The following is a 19,647-nucleotide window of genomic DNA, read 5'->3' as shown; positions in this document are numbered from 1 at the left end:
TTAAAAAATAAAAGCCAATGACATTTTTCATAGAACTAGAAAAACCAATTCCAAAATTCACTTGGAAGAATAAAAGACCCTGATGAGGGCTGGGGTTGTGGCTCAGTGGAAGACTGCTTGCCTAGCACATGTGAGGCACCAAGTTTGATCCTCAGTACCACATAAAAAACAAATAAGTAAAATAAAGTGTCCATCTACAACTAAGAAGATTTAAAAAAAAAAAAAAAACCCTGATGAACCAAAGTAATTCTGAGCAAGCAAAGCAATACTAGAGGCATCACAATACCTGATCTCAAATTATACTATAGAGCTAGAGTAACAAAAACAACATGAAAACAGACATGAAGAACAATAGAATAGAATAAAAATACAGAGACTAACCCACACAAATATAGTCATTTGATACTCTACAAAGGAGCCAAAACATACCTTTAAGAAAGACAGCCTTTTTAACAAATGATGCTGGGAAAACTGGATATCCATGTGCAGAAGAATGAAATTAGATCCCTCTCTCCCACTCTGCACAAAAGTCAACTCAAAATAGATGAAACTCCTAGAAATTAGACAGGAACTTTACAACTACTGGAAGAAAACACAGGTCAAAGTAACAGCACAGGCCTCAACCCTATTTGTAAGTCTTCTAAAGTCCAAGAAATAAAGCCAAAAATCAATCCGTGGGATGGTATCAAATTAAAAAGCTTCTGCACAATCAAGGAAACAAGAGTAGTATTAAGAGAGAACCTACAGAATGAGAGATCTTTGTCAGCTACTCTTCTGACAGGGCATTGATCCAAAAAATATAAAGAACTCAAAAAACACCACCATAAAAACAAATAACCCAATCAATAAACACACACATGAACTATTTCTCAAAAGAAATACAAATGGCCAACAAATATACACAAATAAAATGTTCAACATCCTTAATAATTAGGAAAATACACATCAAAACTACATTGATATTTCATTTTTCTCCAGTTAAAATGAATCAAGAATACCAATAACAGCTGGGCATGGTGGCATGCCTGTAATCCCAGCCACTCAGGAGGCTGAGGCAGAAGGATAAGAAATTAGAGGCCAGCCTGATCAGCTTAACAAGACCCTATCTCAAAATAAAATATAAAGAGGTGAGATGTAGCTCAGTGGTAAAGTGGATCCTGTGGGGGCTGGAGATGTGGCTCAAGTGGTAGCGTGCTCGCCTAGCGTGTGTGAGGCACTGGGTTTGATTCTCAGCACCACATAAAATAAATATATTTAAAAAAAAAAAAAGTGGATCCTGTGGTTCAATCTCCAGTACCAAAGGAAAAAAAAAAAAAGAGGAAGGGGGTTCAAGAAACAGGGAAACAATATCGATGAAAATTAACAATGAATATCAATATAAAACAACATCAATGAATCAATTATACTGGTTGAATAATATTTTCCTTATTTTCTCTTTTTTGAATTATGTATAGATGTTCATTTTTATCTAAGATTAGTATATGTTAATGTATTTTTGTTCAAGAATAAAATAAAATTGGGGAAGCAAGTTCAACCAATCATGTATAGCTCAGCACTGTTACCATACATGCTGTAGTCCTCCCCCTGCTTCTGGGCTGCCTTGTTGCTAATGTGTTACTCCTGAAGAAAACAGATGCCAGAAAAAAGATCCCTTCCAGGAACTTCTTGCAATTATACATGTAAGTATGTGTGACATAGACCTTCATGAATATGATCCCTCTGTCAAGTAAAAAATCACTACTTCTCCACAGAAAGTGATACTAACCACTACTCCCCCATCCTTTAAACAGACATACTCACACGAATACCCATTCACTCTATACTCTTGCGATGGGAAAGGAGTAAGGGGTTTGGAATCAGAGAGAGCTAAAGTCAAATCCCATCCCTGTAACTCAGTAATTCTTTACAAAGTCCAAGTTAATTTATGTTCAAATACTCCTTTAATATGAGAGAATCTGTTCTTGTTTTTGACAACTTTTGCCAAGAAATATCATTCTAAAAGCCCAATGGTGAAGGAACCCAAGATTCTCTTCTTTTTCAAAGTGCTTCCTTAGAGGGTATGAAAGGTATCTACAACTTTGATATTTGTTTGGTTTATAATCATGTAGTAAACTTTTCATTTGTTTTAGGCATTTTTCCATTTAACATTATATATTACCAAAAAAATAATAAGACAAAAATGTAAAACTGCCTTCCTACTATTATTCTCAGAAAATGTATTTTCTATCAAAACAAAAAAATTTAGCCTTGCTCCTTGTTCTCAATAGGATAACAAGATAAATAATTTCCTACTCTGGGTAATATAGTACAATTTACTCCAACTCAAGTTACTTAGGCTTTTAAAAAAATAAAGGAAGTTTACATTTGCTTTCAAAGAAACATTAAAATAAAACACAAAGGAAAACATTAAAATACCTTTAAGAAATCACAGTGACCTGAATAGAGCAAATCACCTTTCCAAGTAGATAATACAAATGGAAGTGACTTATCATTTTTAAATTTAAATGATCAAAAAGAATTCTATATTATACCGTCTAATAATTTGCAATATTTCATATCCAGAAAAAATACAGAAAAAGAAACAACTTCAAACAAAAACTCATTCTTACCTGTCAAAGAATGAACTAACAAGGAATGTCTTGCCAAGAAATTAGAATGGAGCTACATATCCATATCAAACAATAATCCACTACGTACCTTGATCAATACAGTTTTCAGCAAGAGCAAAAAGCTGAGGTGAACGCTCCTCAAGCAACTGCTGATGGATATTCACACATCTCAGAGTCCACCATGGCAAACTCTAGAAAAAAACAGGTAAGCTGAAATAAAAGGACACTTTTGGGGGGGGGACCTTTTACATAAATTGAGACTAATTTTTTAGAATTTCTTACATGCATGAAATTTATTCTTCAGTAAGTTTACCCACCCTCTGCTAAGTTTTCAATACCAAAAAACACTTCTAGTTTTTCATTAAGAAAATACCTCATTTCCATTCTCTTAAAGGCTGAGATTTTTTTTTCCTACTCACTTGGGCTTCTTGATGCTATTTCATAATTACCATCTCCTGCTTTAAAATATGTCTGTTGTAGCCAGGTGTGGTGGCACATGCCCATAATCCCACCTACCCAGCAGTCTGAAGCAGGAAGATCACAAACTCAAGGCCAGCCTAACCAACTTAGCAAGATCCCGTCTCAAAATACAAAATAAAACGTGCTGGGGAATGTAGTTCAGTTGTAGAGCACTTGTCTAGCATGCCTGAGGCAGTGCCACAAAAAATTTAAACATTAAAATTAAGAAAAACATGTCTGTTGTGAGCATCCTGCTCTGCTGTGGCACTCTGCCACCACAACAATAGACATTCCAACTGCAGGATGCCTCCTACAAGAACCCCCAGCAGATGCGATCATTCCATAACCTGAACTTCCAACACTTCATTTGCCCTTCCCTTTACAAACACATTCCACTGTATTTATGCAAGTCATCCTTAGTTTCAACGCCATTCACTATCTATCCAACAAGATTAGAAATCAAGTCTTACTCACCTTTGCATCTTCCTTAAAGTAATGTATTTTGCACAGCCCTACAGTAAAAAAATACTATGGATTCAGATATTCACCAAAACTGGGAAGATCCCTTCCACACCCTTGTGAAACCTCTTCATGAATCCTTCTCCTGATCTCCTGCCTCTCTGAACCTCAATGCTGGTCCTAGAAGTTGGCACCACATTGCACAGCACTGGTTTTTTAAGTGTATAACTTATATCTGAACCAAACTGCATTGTATACAGTGACTTGACTAATGCACAGAAAGAGCACATAGCAGATTTTTCTTATATTTTCTTATGCTTGTTCTTACAAAATCAATTCATCTTTATTAAGGACTAGGAATGTAGCTCAGTGGTAGAGCACTTACCTAGCATGTACAAGACCCTATGTTCAATTCCTAGCACCAAAAAAAAAAAAAGAAAGAAAGAAAAAATATATCCTTATTAGGAAAAAAAGAAGAGGAGTAAAAAACAATTAACAAAGCCAGTATAGAAATATATCTGCATTGCCTAATGCCATACTCTTTCCCTAGAAAAATCCATGAGAAAGTTTATTTTCTTCTAGACCTTCCTCTATGTGTGCATGTCTCTATGTGTATATATATGTGGAGTTATAATAGGTTTGGGGGAGGATGTTGTTTTGTTTTTGTAGTAATAGGGATTGAACTCAGTGGTACTCTGCCAATGACCTAGATCCTCACTTAGCTAGACACAGGGTCTCATTAAGTTGCCCAGGCTGGCCTTGAGCTTTCAATCCTCTTGCTTCAGCCTACTGAGTAGCTGGTATTATAGGCATGAGCCACCATGCAGGGCCCAAAAGTATTTTTTAACTTGGAACTTAATTTCTTGACTAAAGGGGTTGCCTCCTAAATGGCTACCTGGCATAATTGCATCAATGACAATGATGCAACTATAAATGAATTTTAACTTGATGATAAAATTCTTTCTAATTATTTATGCTGTTTCTTCAGCCCATTTAAGGAAAGGTGGAATTATCTAATACAAAGAGTTTCAAATCATTTTTAATTAAGTTCCCTAAGGTGTCGCTTCGTTTTCCTTCTTTTTCCTATCACTAAGGCTAATGAAGTCGGTCTACATTTCAATTATCTGTCCTGTATCAGCTGTCAGCAACAAGTGAGTCATCTTTGGCAGCAAAGTCTTCCCTTTTTTAGCTATGGGAATTTAGATGCATGCATCCAAGTCAAAAAGATTGGCCTTTTAAGAAAATATATGACCTAAGATGCTAAACTCTTAAACATCAGATCTATAAACATTAACTCTTAACCCAAAATTATCATAAGGAGGAGGAAAGTGTAAAACAAATATAGAAAGCACAGCTGATTTTTCTACTAGAAAATATAATGACCCTTCTCTATTTGCCAAAAGTTGCTTAATAAAAAAAATCAGGCATTAATAAAAAAGAAAACCAGAAATCTTATTTCAAATAATTTCTCATAGTCCTGATTGAGAAGTCACACTAGTGAAGAAGCTCACAGATGGCCAGGGCAGTAGTGAACTCAAGAGGCACCCAACAAATGTGTGCAAACTCATTCTGTCTCATAAATAAGGAAATGGATATTCAGAAATTAACTAACATAAGGCCAGACATACTTGCAATCCCAGCTACTCAGGATGCTGAGGCAGGAGGATCACAAGTGCGAGACCACCCTAAACAATCAGCAAGACCTGTCTCAAAATAAAAAAGAAAAGGGCCAGGGATGTAGCTCAGTAGTAGAGAGCCCTAGGTTCAATTCTTAGAACCTCAGGGAGAAAAAAATAATAATAATAACAGAAAGACAATGATTATAAATAAACATATTTACTAATTCCTCTAAATTGTTGATGATATGCATATTATTTTTCAAATGATGCTTAACATATTGATGAAGAAAGTTTTTGACCAACAAAACTGTCTCATTCATCCATTAGTGACCATAGTTTCACTAGAAAGAAAATAATGCCACTTAGCAGCCTCACATCTTGGTGATGCAGTTTTTAGAGAAAAGTAATAGTCTATAAAACCATTTAACTCAGATCAACTCAGTGCAAATTATTTATTCAAGCTACTATCAATAAGAAATAAAAAAGGGGGCTGGGGATGTGGCTCAAGCGGTAGTGCGCTCGCCTGCCATGCGTGTGGCCCGGGTTTGATCCTCAGCACCACATACCAACAAAGATGTTGTGTCTGCCGAGAACTAAAAAATAAATAAATATTGAAAAATTCTCTCTCTCACTCTCTCTCTCTGAGACTCTCTCTCTCTCTCCCCTCTCTCACTCTCTCTTAAAAAAAAAAAAAAGAAATAAAAAAGGGGCCTCATAAGACATGTTGAAATCCATCTATTAAACACCTTTCTAGTACAATTGATTCCAAATCCTCTGGTTCTCACAAGAGTTGCTGATACATTTCTCATATATTTAAAACAAAGTCAGTGTCTGATCTTGACTGCTTGAGAAAGTAAGCACCTACAGAGTACAGACCACATCTACATTTTTGCCTATAGAAATAGTGTTTCTGGTGCTTTTTGTTTGGAGACAGGGTCTCTCTATGTTGTCCAGTTAATTCTTGAACTCCTGGGCTCAAGCAATTCTCTTGCCTCAACCTCTCCAAGTAGCCAGGACAGAACACTTGCCACTGTAACCAGTTAAAATTTTAAAAATTATAACTTTTTTTTTAAATCTACATTTATAATTAAAAACATATAATAAATATATTTTTAATTTAAAATATAAATAAAATATCATGGTTGGATTTTTGGGGGTTTTTTTGATACCAGGAATTGAACTCAAAGGTACTTAACCACGAGCCACATCAACACCCCTTTTTTGCATTTTATTTTGAGACAGGATCTTACTTATTTGCTTAGGGCCTCGCTGAGTTGCTGAGGCTGCCTTTGAATTTATGACTCTCCTGATTCAGCTTCGCAAACCGCTAGGATTACAGGTGTGTGCCACTGCACCTGGCTAAAATATCAAGTTACTTTTTTGTGTGTGTGTGGTGCTAGGGATTGAACTCAGGGCCTTATGCATGCAAAGCAAGTACTCTACCAACTGAGCTATATCTCCAGCCCAATATCATGTTTCTTAAAAACTTTAGCCAACACTTACAAACTGGGACACTTCCCATAAAATTCAATACAGGGTTTGCATCAAACAAACCTGCAACAATAAGTAAAGCAAGGGTTATCAAGTTATACCCTGTAGGCCAAATCCAATCCACTGCTTGTTTTTATACAGCTTAAGAACTGAAAATAGTTCATGCATCATTTTGAAATCATGCCTAGCATGGTGGTGCATACCTGTAATCACATCAACTAAAGAGGATAAGGCAGGAGGATCTCAAGTTTGAGGCGACCCTGGGCAATTCAGAAAGACCCTATTTCAAAATAAAATAAAATAAAGGGCTAGGGTTATGGCTCAGTGATAGAGGACTTCTGGGTTCAATTCCTGGTTTCATCAAAAAAACAAAAAAAGAATAAAAAGAAAATATTTAAGAAGAATATTTCACAACAAATTCAAAGTACATGAAATTTGAATTTCAATGTCCATGAATAAACCTTTATTGGAATACAGTTCTGCCCACCCATTTACATATTGTTGCTTGCTGCCTTCAAACTTCCATGCAGCAGAGCTGAGCAGTGGGACAGAGACTCCACACTATTTGTCAACCTCCAATAAGCCTCCAAAGACCTTTGTATCTCTCTTGTGGTTTTTGTCCCTCCTACTGCACATCAGCTTCCTGCATGTATGAGTGTTTCTCCTCACTAGTTTATATGTGACCTGAAGAAACCAAATAATAGATATTCAACAAATATTATACCAAATCCAACCCAAAAAATGAAACCAGACAGGATGTGAGCCAAAAGGCAATAAAATCTGCTGCATTCTAGCTATTGTACATGATTCTTAGATAAAATTTATAAGACATATTAATGACATTTTTAAACCTATACTTAAGATTCTAAGAAAAAGCATTTATACACACAAGGCATAGAAATTCCTAAAGAGGCTCAATATAATCTCACTTTATGCTAGATGAAAGTGACAAGGAGAAAAATGTTTGCATATTTTCATTATCTCATTATTATTTCAAAACTAAATACCTCGAAGATGTAGAAAGCAAAATATCCCAAGTCTGATGCTAATACGCACCGTCACACTTGGGTATAAATCACCCAAGTCAAACACCAAATACCAAGTCACACTTGGGTATAAATCTTACAGATTATTTTCTTGGCTTACCTGAATTGCTGCCAGTTTATGTCTAACATTCACTAGGATAATGCGTGCTATAAGGAGCAGTATAGGCTTTGAAGTGAGGCTGTACACTGATTCACCATCTAGAATGAGCAGGCTCAAAATAACTGTATCCAGTCCTTTGACCTGAAAAAAAGTTTGAAAGCTAAGGTAACATAATTTAACAACTTATTCATCTTTCCAGGTCTTACAATAACATGTAGATTTTCCAGTTAATTATACTTTGAAATAAGGACATTAACCTATTACACAGCAATAGGCACCAGACAGAATTATAATACTACAAATATTCTTAGAGAGCTACAAACCCATTCTACTCTTACACATAATTGCCCTTCTGCTCAAACTTTAGAGGAATACGGAATTCATCCAAAAGTTAAAAAAAAAAAAAAAAAGTTTTGATTACCTGGGGGTGGCATATGCCAGTGGACCCCGCTACTTAGGAGGCTGAGGCAGAAGAATCAAATGAACCCACAAGTTCAAGACCAACCAGGGCAATATAGCAAGAATCCATTTCAAAAAACCTTTTTTAAATTAAATTAAAATGAGGAACCAGGAACTCAACAAAGTGCTAGCACTGAAGAAGCCATGATGACTACCTACAACAAAATATCATCTTCAGTGGATTTATATTAAACATCTATGTTGTGCTTATGCTTCACTAGCTAGTGAACATCATTACCAATATTTCTCCACTCCACAAAGCCCATCAAACCAAACCATCAACAAGGGCTTACATATCAAATGCTGAGTAGGCATACAACCATAAACCAGAGTGAACAGATGGCTCCAAAAACAGGATGCCTTTGAAAAATCCACTCTCTGCTGAATAAAGATCTTTTACAATGAACAAAGCACCTGTCTTCATAAAAGGTGACCACAGAATTTTAAAAGCTGCACCAAAACAGCAGGACTGCTTAATCATTATGAATGGGCTCTAATGTCACAAATAAAAGATAGTGTCCTGGGCTGGGGCTGTAGCTGAGCAGTGTGAGGCACTGAGTTCCATCCTCAGCACTACATAAAAATAAATGAAATAAAGGCATTCTGTTCACCTACAACTACAAAAAATAATAATAATAATAAATAAAAATAAAAGATAGTATCCTGCCGAGCACGGTGGCACATGCCTGTAATCCCAGTGGCTTGAGAAACTGAGGAAGAAGGATCGCAAGTTCAAAGCCAGCCTCAGGGGGCTGGGGTTGTGGCTCAGAGGCATAGCGCTCACCTAGTATGCGTAGCGCACTGGGTTCAATTCTCAACACCACATAAAAAGTAAAATAAAGATATTGTGTCCACCTATTACTAAAAATAAATATTAAAAAAAATAGCCAGCCTTACAAACAGTGAGGTGCTAAGCAACTCCATGAGACCCTGTCTCTAAATAAAATACAAAATAGAGCAAGAGATATGGCTCAGTGGTCGAGTGCCCCTGAGTTCAAACCCTGGTAACCCCTGGCAAAAAAAAAAAAAAAAAAAAAAAAGATACTATCCTGTTTCTTACTGTGTTTTAAGTAAAATCTTTAACTGAAGCCTCAGTTTCATCAAGTATATAATAAAATAACTGAAACTACAATTTCAAAGAATCCTTATTAAAGATTAAAGTAGTCTAAGTAATATCAGTATCTAATTCAGTATTCAAAATTTGGAATAGTAAGTAAATACTGTACATCTTAAATATTGATTAATATTCAATAGGGAAGAAAGAAATAGCTATAGGTGAATCCTACATTCCATTTTCATCATCAGTGAGAATTGTAATAGCAGAATAAAGACAACATGAATAACCATACCAAATTGCAAATAAAGCTTACTAATGTCTAAAGATAGAAGGAATAAAAAGGAAAAAAAGAAAAAAACTTCATTTTACAAGTGAGGAAATAGACTCAAAATAATTAAGCTGGGCTGGGCAGTGGCGCAGGCCTGTAATTCCAGCCACTCAGGAGGCTGAGGCAGAAAGATTGCAAATTCAACACCACCCTCAGCAACTTAACAAAACCCTCTCTCAAAATAAAATAAAAAGGGTTGGGGATTTAGCTCAGTGGTAGAAGGCTTGCCTAGCATGCGTGAGGCCCAAGGTTCAACACCCAGAATCACAAAGAAAAAGAATCCTTATCTTACTTTGTGATGAGAAATATGTCTACCTATTCTAGTAGAAATTTTAGATCAGTGTATTCTAACTAAAATCCCTAAATGTAAATAAAAAATAAGCAAACTCTTTTTGTACTTATAGATGGACAGCATGCCTTTATTATATTTATTTATTTTTATGCAGTACTGAGGATCAAACCCAGTGCCTCACACATGCTAGGCAAGCACTCTGCCACTGAGCTCCAGCCCCAGGCCCAAATTAGCAATTTAACAGGGCAACAAATACAAATTATACAAGACAGTCATGATATCATTACCTCTGATACTCAAAGTGGGTTATCAAACCCACTTCAATCCAAAACTCTCCAGAGATGGTATGAACAAGTCAGACAAATAACAAATTCATGAGTGAATGAATGATTAAACAAATAAAGTTTTCTTCCTAGTGCTTCTCCTTTATCATCACAGAAAAGTCAAATGCTGTAGAAATCTTCTTATACCTGTGATATAACACTGACATTCCAACTGAATTCTAAATGTGCTCTGAGATTTGGGGAAATGGTTTATTTTAAAGAGGATTATTTATATTTTCAATAAAAACAGACAAAGCAAAAGTTAACAATTCCCTTAAGAATAATTCCTCAATCAAGAGAGCAGATGACATATAAAAATACATATTCATAACAATGAAAAGAATTCAACATCTGGAAACCTGAGAAAAACTTAATATAAAACCAGATTACCATGAGATCAACCTTTATGTATAAGAGTTAACCTACGGGGCTGGGGTTGTGGCTCAAGCGGTAGCGCGCTCGCCTGGCATGCGTGCGGCCCGGGTTCGATCCTCAGCACCACATACCAACAAAGATGTTGTGTCCGCCGAGAACTAAAAAATAAATATTAAAAATTCTCTCTCTCTCTCCCCTCTCTCCTCTCTCACTCTCTCTTTAAAAAAATAAATAAATAAATAAGAGTTAACCTACTGCTTATACATGAATTTTCTGTACTATTCCTCTGGGGCTATTTAGCACCACTCGTCAGAAAACAGCCCTACAAATGCAAAGGTCATAAGTTAGAGGCAGGGAAAAAGAACTTTTCTTTAGCGATTATATTCCATGACCATAAAGTATATTTGCAGACATTTGTATATTGTAAGAACTAAGAAGATGAATCGGTATAGGAAAATGACAATTAGAAAAGAGTGATGTGCTACTCTTCACTTTTAAAACTTCAACTCCCTCTACCTTCCAGATAAACATCTTCAGGTCACTGGTGAAGAGTATAATAAATAAAAACTTTTTGGAAAAACCTAGCACTACCATGAAAAGGTCAACATGTGGACACTCTAAAAGGCAGAGAAACGCCATTTAGAGATATATATACCAAAGCAGACATTATAGCAGAAATGTTTATGTCCCCCCAATATTCATGTTGAAATCTTCACCCCCAAGGTGATGGTACTAGGAGGTGGCCTTTGGTGGTGACTAGATCATGAGGGATTGTGGACTGTCCAGATTCCGTAACTATGAGAAATGAGTTTCTATTGTTGATAAACTGCCCAGTTTATAGAATTGTGTTATAGCAGCCCAAACAGACTATGACAGCAGAACTTCCAACTCAGTGCTAGAAAGAGTTTGTGTGTTGAAATATTGATTCCCCTCAGCCATCAGCGTGGCAAAGGATAGCCTACGGGTCAATAAAAACAGTCTTTTCCACTGATAAGTGCATTATGTCAAACACTATCAATTTTTAAAGCATGCTACACTTTGAAAGTCTTGCAAATGATATCCTGAAGATATGCTCTTAATGGAATTATGATAATGGCAAAATATAGAAACCACTTATATGACAATCAGAGTATACACACAGAGTATACACACAGAGCCTAGCATGCGCAAGTCCCTGGGTTTAATCCCCAGTACCACACACACACAAAAATATCATAGTAGATATATTAATGGTGGTATATTCATACAATTAGAATACCATACAACAGAAGAACTGAATAACATGTAATTTCATAGTATACCATTGACCAAGAAAAGTAAAAATATATATATATGCTTTCATTTACATAAAGATCAAAACTGACAACACTAAACATGATTTCTAGGGATTCATACATAGGTGCTAAAACCATGAAGAAAGGCATGCAATGATGAATACAAAATTCCATGAGAATGGTTCATGAGAGCAGGTCAGGGGATGCTATCACAAAGCATAAACCAGGGACTTCTAAGGTTGTTATTTCCTAAACTTTTTGAAAGCAAAACACATGTGAAGAACAGCACAGGAGCTGCGGTGTGGCTCAATGGTAGAGTGCTTGCCTAGCAAACGTAAGGCTCTAGGCTCAATCCCTAGCACTAAGAGAATAAAAAACCATCAGACATAAATACTCAGCAAATATTTTTAACTATGACGATTAGGTAGACTTCAAACCTACATTATAAGGCCATAGAAACCAAAACTGTTTCATACACAATAAGAGAAGGAATGAGTTGTTCCATATATGTAAACCTCTAGATAATTGAAACATATCTCTTTAAGCACCATAATCATTGGGGTTGTTATATTTCCAATTCTGGATGAAAACCTTCATAAAGTGTAAAATTATAAGTTCTCTTCTTAGACATAGATACAAAAGACCCTTTAACTTTTCAGTAATGATTTAGAGTCATCACTATGAATTTCAATGATTCTATGGCAATAAAGACGGTGACTCACTAAGCTGAAGTAGACAGAGCTAACTAGTGTGGTTTTCAGACCTTGTGTGCTTTTGTACTTCTCTTTCCATTCTACCAACAAATTATTAACACCTATTTCTAACTAGTTGCATTCCACTACTTCTAATTCTGAGAAACCAGGTAATGGTAAACAGGTAAGTCCCTTTTGCTACATGAGCTTTGAATGCTAAAGGGCCCTATTTTCAGGCTGAGCAACTGGCAATATGTTCAAGATCACTAAGGTGGCTGGATAAATTGAAGTTACCACACTTCTTTTGTAGATCACCTCAGACTCACCAAGCCCTGGATGTGAATGCTCAAAAATCTCCTGAGGAGTTCAAATTGCAAGTTCTACTGATGAACTACTGATGAAGGTCAATATTCTTGTTAAAGATGGATAATAATTATAACCATAAAGTACCTATATGCCAGGAACTTTAAATATTTGTAATAGAAAGGAAACCACCCCTGGGAGCCATTTTTAGGGAGAGCAGCAAAGTTTACCTACAACGAAATTAAACAGACTTCCAGATTTGCTGCTTTTCCAGAAAAGATCTTTCTGAAACTGTGATATTATAACCAAGTGATGGGTGTAGCTGAGTGTGCTCTAATAAAAGTGCATTTAATAAAGCTTGGTAAAATGAGGGTGTCTGAAGAGCAGTCTGAGACTAACAATGGATCTGGTAGAAATATTTGAAATCTGATCAATGAATAGAATTCTTAGTGGTTTTGCACAAACCATAAAATTTCTTTCCTATCTAGTATTAGCTTCAGTTTAGAAAGACCTGCTTATAATGAATAAATAACACAACAATAACAAATATGACATTTTCAAGAAACCTACCTCACTGAACTGTTGTAACAAAGTAGATGGTAAAAAATCCTGAGGGTTCAAGTCCGTAGGAGGCCCCGTCCAGTTACTCTGAACAAAAAGCTGCAAACTGCTCACACCAAGGAGGAATATCAGCTGTTGCCTGCATGTAAGGATGATTAAAGAAAGAAAAAAAATGAACCACTATCACCATAAAAATCTCAAATGTGCTATTTCATTTCAGTGTTAAGAAAAAGATATCCAGTAACAATTGTTGAGACTACTCTAAAGTACTATTAAAAATCAATTCTGAAACAAAATAATTTACATCTGTAATTATAACTGTGGTTATAACCAACATTATAACCATGAGCCACATATGGTTCTTTTAAATTTAAATTGACTAAAATTAAATAAAATTTAAAATACTGGTCTTAGCATTTTCCATATTTCCAGTGTTCAACAGCCAAATATAACCACTATATTCTTCTTTTGCTGTCTGATGTATGTACACCATTGTAGCAACTACCACATTGGACAGAGCAGATACAAAGCATTCCCGAAACCACAGAAAATTCTTCCAACAGTGCTGATATAGGTCCTACTCAAACACCTGTAACTTTTCCTTATATTCTATTTAATAGCTCTGACATTATCAGAAGATGTAAGAAAATTTGACTTTATACAAAAGAAAACTGGTCATAAAACATTTACTGATCCTATACCAAATGCTAGAATGAAAAGACCTCAGGAAATCTGACTAAAATCTCTATTTTTTTATGCTGTTTTAAGATAGGAAATAGATATTTTCTATAAAAGGAGAGATATAAAACATTTGGGGCCCTATATGTCACACACTTGTTTATTTTTTGTTGTTGTTGGCGGGTTTTGGCCTAAAAGACACAATTTGTCAAACCCTATATTAAAACATTGAAATCCAGCAAGTAACAGCCAGGAAATACTGGAATTTCATTCTGAAGAGAAAGAAACAGCAGTCACCTTTTCCTTCCCACAGTCCCCAGGCCTATTTATTTATTTATTTATTTATTGGTGGGAAGGATACCAGGAATTGAACTCAGGGGCACTCAACCACTGAACCACATGCCCAGCCCTATTTTGTATTTTATTTAGAGACAGGGTCTCTCTGAATTCCTTAGCACCTCGCTTTTGTCTCAGTCTCTGAGCTACTGTGCCAGAGCGCCCAGCCTTAGGCCCTTTTCAAAAGGAAAATTATTTAACTGGAGAGGGAGAAAAAAAAAAAAAAATCAAACTTACAAGCCTATAAGAGCCCAGAATATAAAGCTCTGGAGGTGTTCAACTGACAACAGAATAAGGAATAACTGGCACTCGAGAAAAGAGCCTGCCTGTAAAAGTTAGGAAACAGGAAAAAAAAAAAAAAAACAGGTGTATAACAACATCTTAAAGCTGTAATACAACCATCCTAACTAAAAATGCTTAAGGTGAATTGAGAATATTTTAATTTTCCAATGCCTAAAAGTGAGTCAAATGAAGTGACGAGAAAGAGAGAGAGAGAGTTAATGGATACAAGGCAAGCTGCTCCTATGGTACACATACATCAGAAAGCAAAATAAGAATCAAGATTGGATATTGCAGGAAATATAAACCATTGCGAAACCCGAACAAAATGAAAAGGAATTATATTACATTGAAAAATAAACAAAAGGGGCTGGGGATGTGGCTCAAGCAGCATGTGTGCGGCCCGGGTTCGATCCCGGGTTCGATCCTCAGCGCTTGCCTGGCATGTGTGCGGCCCGGGTTCGATCCTCAGCACCACATACAAACAAAGATGTTGTGTCTGCCAAAAAACTAAAATAAATAAATATTTTTTAAAATTCTCTCTCTTTCTAAAAAAAAAAAAAAAAAGAAAAATAAACAAAAAACCTAGAGTAACATTTGTGGGTGAACTACTTACAGATATGGGTTATGTCTTATATTTACAATCTCAACAACATAATACAGTAGTTAGTTTACTGGTTGAAGAACTAAATAAAGGCATTTCCTATATAAAAAAGTAAAATGAAACAGCATGCATTTTTTAACATAACTAAAATTTGATGTGGATGCCACAGATAGTTGAGAAAAGAAAAAGGCATATTAACAAATCTCTAACAGTAAAATACAGACTACTGAAAAGCTTAGGTTTCACAGTATGAAACTTGTGGACTACACTCAACCCTATAAAATTACATAAACTTTAATGGAAGAAAATAAGACTAAGATTTCATAATAAAAATATTAAGTTTTCTGATCTCTTCAAAGATAGCAATCTAAAACATAATAAAAGTAGTTAGAAGTGTCACTCAGTAATCTAGAAATAACAATACTGTTAACCTGCTGAAAGGAGACAGGTCTAAGGTCTTCTTATTGTTCAAACATAACCATATGGAAGTTCGGTGGGTAGTGGGTTAGCAATTAACAACCCATTATGTGCAGGTCTCAAAAATTTACTACATCACTTTACTTTTTCATTCTGCATGGTCTTCTGGACAAGAGAACTTATAAAGATAACTCAGTATATCTTCAAGTCCAGGCTTCTCAACAACTGCTAAAATCAGTGCCCCACGATGTCAAAGTGTTATTATATTTATTCAAAATCTGTTTCTCCATGAAAATCTTAAATAAAATTCTACCTTTCTGGGGCTGGGGTAGTAGCTCAGCGGTAGAGCACTTGCCTGGCATGTGCCATCCTCAACACCACATAAAAATAAATAAATAAACAAAATAAAGGTATTGTGTCTAACCAAAAATAAATATTTAAAAAAAAATTTCTACCTTTCTGTTTGGTCCAAATCTGCTGAGCAATCCAGAAATGTAACTATCTGCTTCTCCAGGTAGCTTTCAATCTTTTCTTCAGCCATCATAGTTGAATTTAAAATATTTTGAGTCATTGAATGTAAGAACATGGCCTCAAAGCTCCCTTCTAATAGTAATTGTAAGAAAGATCCACTCTCTGTAATATAAAAAATTAGACCACTAACCCAAAAAGAACAATTTTTTTTATACTATAAAGAGAACCTTATAGGAAAAGGCAATTTTACTATGAAAAAGGTATACATAAAGAATGCTTGCTGTACATTAATCACAAAGCACTGACCAAATATCTGTCATTCTTCAAACATCACCACTCCTAAATTTAGAGCTCACCTGTACTATGAGCAGCAAAAAAACAATATTCCTCATTAATAGGTATTATTAACCTCCTGCTTGGAAATTCACAGATTCCAAATGACAACAGAAATTTTGTTAGCCAGGGTCCTAGGATTTTTCACACTCTAGCTCATTTATTCACCCACTATTCTCCCTCATGAAGTCACTCCAAACATACTGGTTCACTAATTGTTCTCCTGATATTCCTAGGCACATTTCTGCCTCAATGCTTTCGTATTTGTGATTTTTTCCTGCTGAACTTTTCTACACGTGCCAGTCATAAACTAAAAATCAGCTCGTCTGATGTCCCATGAAACTTTATTCTAGACCATATTTGACACCACTAGATATCGATTTTCTCCTCCTGGGATTTCCTGTGTATGTACACACGTGCACGTGTGAAAACACACACACACACACACACACACACACACACACACACTTAAACACTATACGCCACTAGTAAATGTCCATTTTAACTCTCTACCTCCCTGGTAAATGTGCATGGCTTACAAAAATTACATCTTTACAGCCTATTTCGGTTTTTCTACTTACTAGCTGTGTGACTTTGGATAAATAAAACATTTATATTCAGATGTCTTCATTTGCAAAATGGTATTAAGATAGTATCTACCTTACATGTCTATTACAGGGAATAAATAAATGAATAATGTTAAGGGCTTTCAAAAGCAGCAGGCAGCTTTTGCCTTAAACCTATATCCCAGCGACTTGGTAGGCTGAAGCAGGAGGATCCTGTTAATAGGAGTCCAGCCTTCGCAATTTACTGAGACCCTGCCTTAAAATAAAAAATAAAGGGCTAAGGATGGAACTCGGTAGTACAGCGCCCCTGGCTTCTAGCCAGTAAAAGAAAAAGCAACGGAAGTTGCCACTGTTATCATTCTGAGCCTGGGAGCTGAGCAGTTTGGGGTTCAGACGCACCTAACCCCAAGACCTGCTCACCACGTCAAGGGCTCAAAAGCCCCAAAGCCTGGATCTTGGTGTGGGGTTGGAGGAGACACGGAGGGATGAGAGCCAGAGCTGGCATCCCGCATCCTCACAGCTCCCATGCTGGCCTAAGACCCTGAAGGTGCGCCTCTCACCAGAGCCGAAGACCCCCTCCTGCTTCCATTGCTGCCGCTCAGCCTCGGTGGGGAAGCCCCTCAGAACTGCCACCTCCGGGGTCCGTATCAGCCCGGACATCGCTGCAGCCAAAATGCGTTCCTACGAGGACCACACAGCAGTGAACGAATAATGAAAGAAAGCGGATCCAAAATCTCCGAAGTCAAGTAGTGACAATTATCATAAGGACACCCACAGAGCTATAACTCCATGTGTGGATATTGACCTAAGGAGGCGGCCATGACAGCAGCGCAGAGCACCCTGGGAAAAACACACGTGCTCTCTAACCCAGTGTCCGCGTAGGAAACCAACCAGAGTCTGGGTACTGAGCATGCCCGGTGGGATGTCCCGCCCCCATCCCCCAGGCGTGGGGGCGGGGATGAGCTCAGTCACGCCCCTAAGTGGGTGGGGTTGGTGTGGGGTGGGAGGGGTGTTTATTGGATTCCCACTACTGGCAAAAAATACAAGTAAAACAGCAACTCACAACGGAGATCTTGGCCAACAGTGATTTCATAGGCCAGGCAAGAGCTTATGCTTCTAAATGCTTTTGCGTGAGAACTCTCTTGACTACCTGATGCCACTTTACCATTCAACTACATCCCTAGCCCCAGCCCTTTTATTTTTTTTAATATTTATTTTTTAGTTATAAGTGTACACAAGATTTTTATGTAGTGCTCAAGATCCAACTCAGTGCCTCATGCATACCAGGAGAGCACTCTACCACTGAGCCAAAACTCCAGCTCCAACGCTTTTATTTATTTTTATTTTTTTTAAGAGAGAGTGAGAGAGAGAGAATTTGTTAATATTAATTTTTTAGTTTTCGGGGGACACAACATCTTTGTTTGTATATGGTGCTGAGGATCGAAGCCAGGCCGCACACATGCCAGGCTAGCGCACTACCTTTTGAGCCACATCCCCAGCCCTATTTTTATTTTTTGATACTGTCTTGCTAATTTGCTGAGGGTCTCACTAAATTGGTCAAGCTGGCCTCAAACTTGATATCCTCCTGCCTCAACCTCCTGATCTGCTGTGGATACATATGTGTGCCACCATGGCTGGCTAATAAACCTTTTTTTTTTTTTTTTTTTTGGCTGGGGAGATGCTGGGGATTGAACTCAGGGGCACTTGACCACAGAGTCACATCTCCAGCCCTATTTTGTATTTTATTTAGAGACAGGGTCTCACTGAGTTGCTTAGTGCCTGGCTTTTGCTGAGGCTGGCTTTGAACTCAAATCCTCCTGCAACAGCCTTCAGAGTCTCTGGGATCACAGGCCTGTGCCACCACACCAGCAAAACATTTTTTTTTAACTTATTCAAACGTATGACTTTTGATGTACCCTATCACATTCCCATTAGTAAAGAATCTTATTTCTCAAAATCCAGCCTTCTCTGGAGAGAATCATTACACAAGTTCTATATTAAGTTCTCAATTTATGGAGAGTAAAATTTGTAAAAAAAAAAAATTTAAAAATTATAATCTTTGCATACAATAATTAATAGGGGCTGCAGGGGGAGCATAGCTCAGTGGTATAACACATGTGTAGCTTGTAGAAAGCCTGGGTTCAATTCCCTGCACCACAAAATAATTAATAATATGTGAATGTTAGCTTTTCATCATTACATCATTAGGGCCAAAATAGCTGACACAGATATCTTACAGAAGAATTTATTTTGGCAAATGGTTACAGAGGTTTCAGTCCATAGTCAGCTGGACCATAATAAGAGAAAGGCATGGCAGAGGGAAACTGCTTGCTGCTCAGTTCATGGAAGACAGGAAGGAGAAAGAGAGAAAAATGAGAAGGAGGAAGGGGCTGAGAGAAGATGAACCCTACTGGGCATGCCCCTCGTGACCTGCTTCTTTCAGCTACGTCCCACTTTCCCAGAAGTCCATTCAGCATTCCATGGATTCATTCACTGATGAGGTCAGTCCTCGTGAT

General features: G+C 36.9%; 1 protein-coding gene across 4 annotated transcripts in view; it reads right to left on the bottom strand.

Moving 5' to 3' along the window:
• Positions 1 to 17,986, bottom strand: part of Ttc27 (tetratricopeptide repeat domain 27) — a 158,583-nt gene extending 140,597 nt beyond the window's left edge. For 2 of the 4 annotated variants that reach the window (XM_026386815.2, XM_026386977.2), the window contains exons 1-5: positions 17,692 to 17,969; positions 16,217 to 16,394; positions 13,457 to 13,586; positions 7,784 to 7,924; positions 2,698 to 2,800 (exon numbers count right to left, since the gene is read on the bottom strand). In XM_026386815.2, the coding sequence (XP_026242600.1) occupies positions 2,698 to 2,800; positions 7,784 to 7,924; positions 13,457 to 13,586; positions 16,217 to 16,394; positions 17,692 to 17,791 (652 nt within the window). In that variant the 5' untranslated portion in view covers positions 17,792 to 17,969. Of the gene's footprint in view, positions 1 to 2,697; positions 2,801 to 7,783; positions 7,925 to 13,456; positions 13,587 to 16,216; positions 16,395 to 17,691 lie in introns of all 4 variants that reach the window. The other 2 variants (XM_026386889.2, XM_026387053.2) reach the window with 2 other exon arrangements.
• Positions 17,987 to 19,647: the final 1,661 nt, after the last annotated feature.

This window comes from Urocitellus parryii, chromosome 12 (genome assembly GCF_045843805.1).
Source record: "Urocitellus parryii isolate mUroPar1 chromosome 12, mUroPar1.hap1, whole genome shotgun sequence".
In the NCBI taxonomy this organism is placed as follows: Eukaryota; Metazoa; Chordata; class Mammalia; order Rodentia; family Sciuridae; genus Urocitellus; species Urocitellus parryii.
Note: the sequence above shows the minus strand (reverse complement) of the source record. Positions and strands in the feature narration are given on the sequence as shown.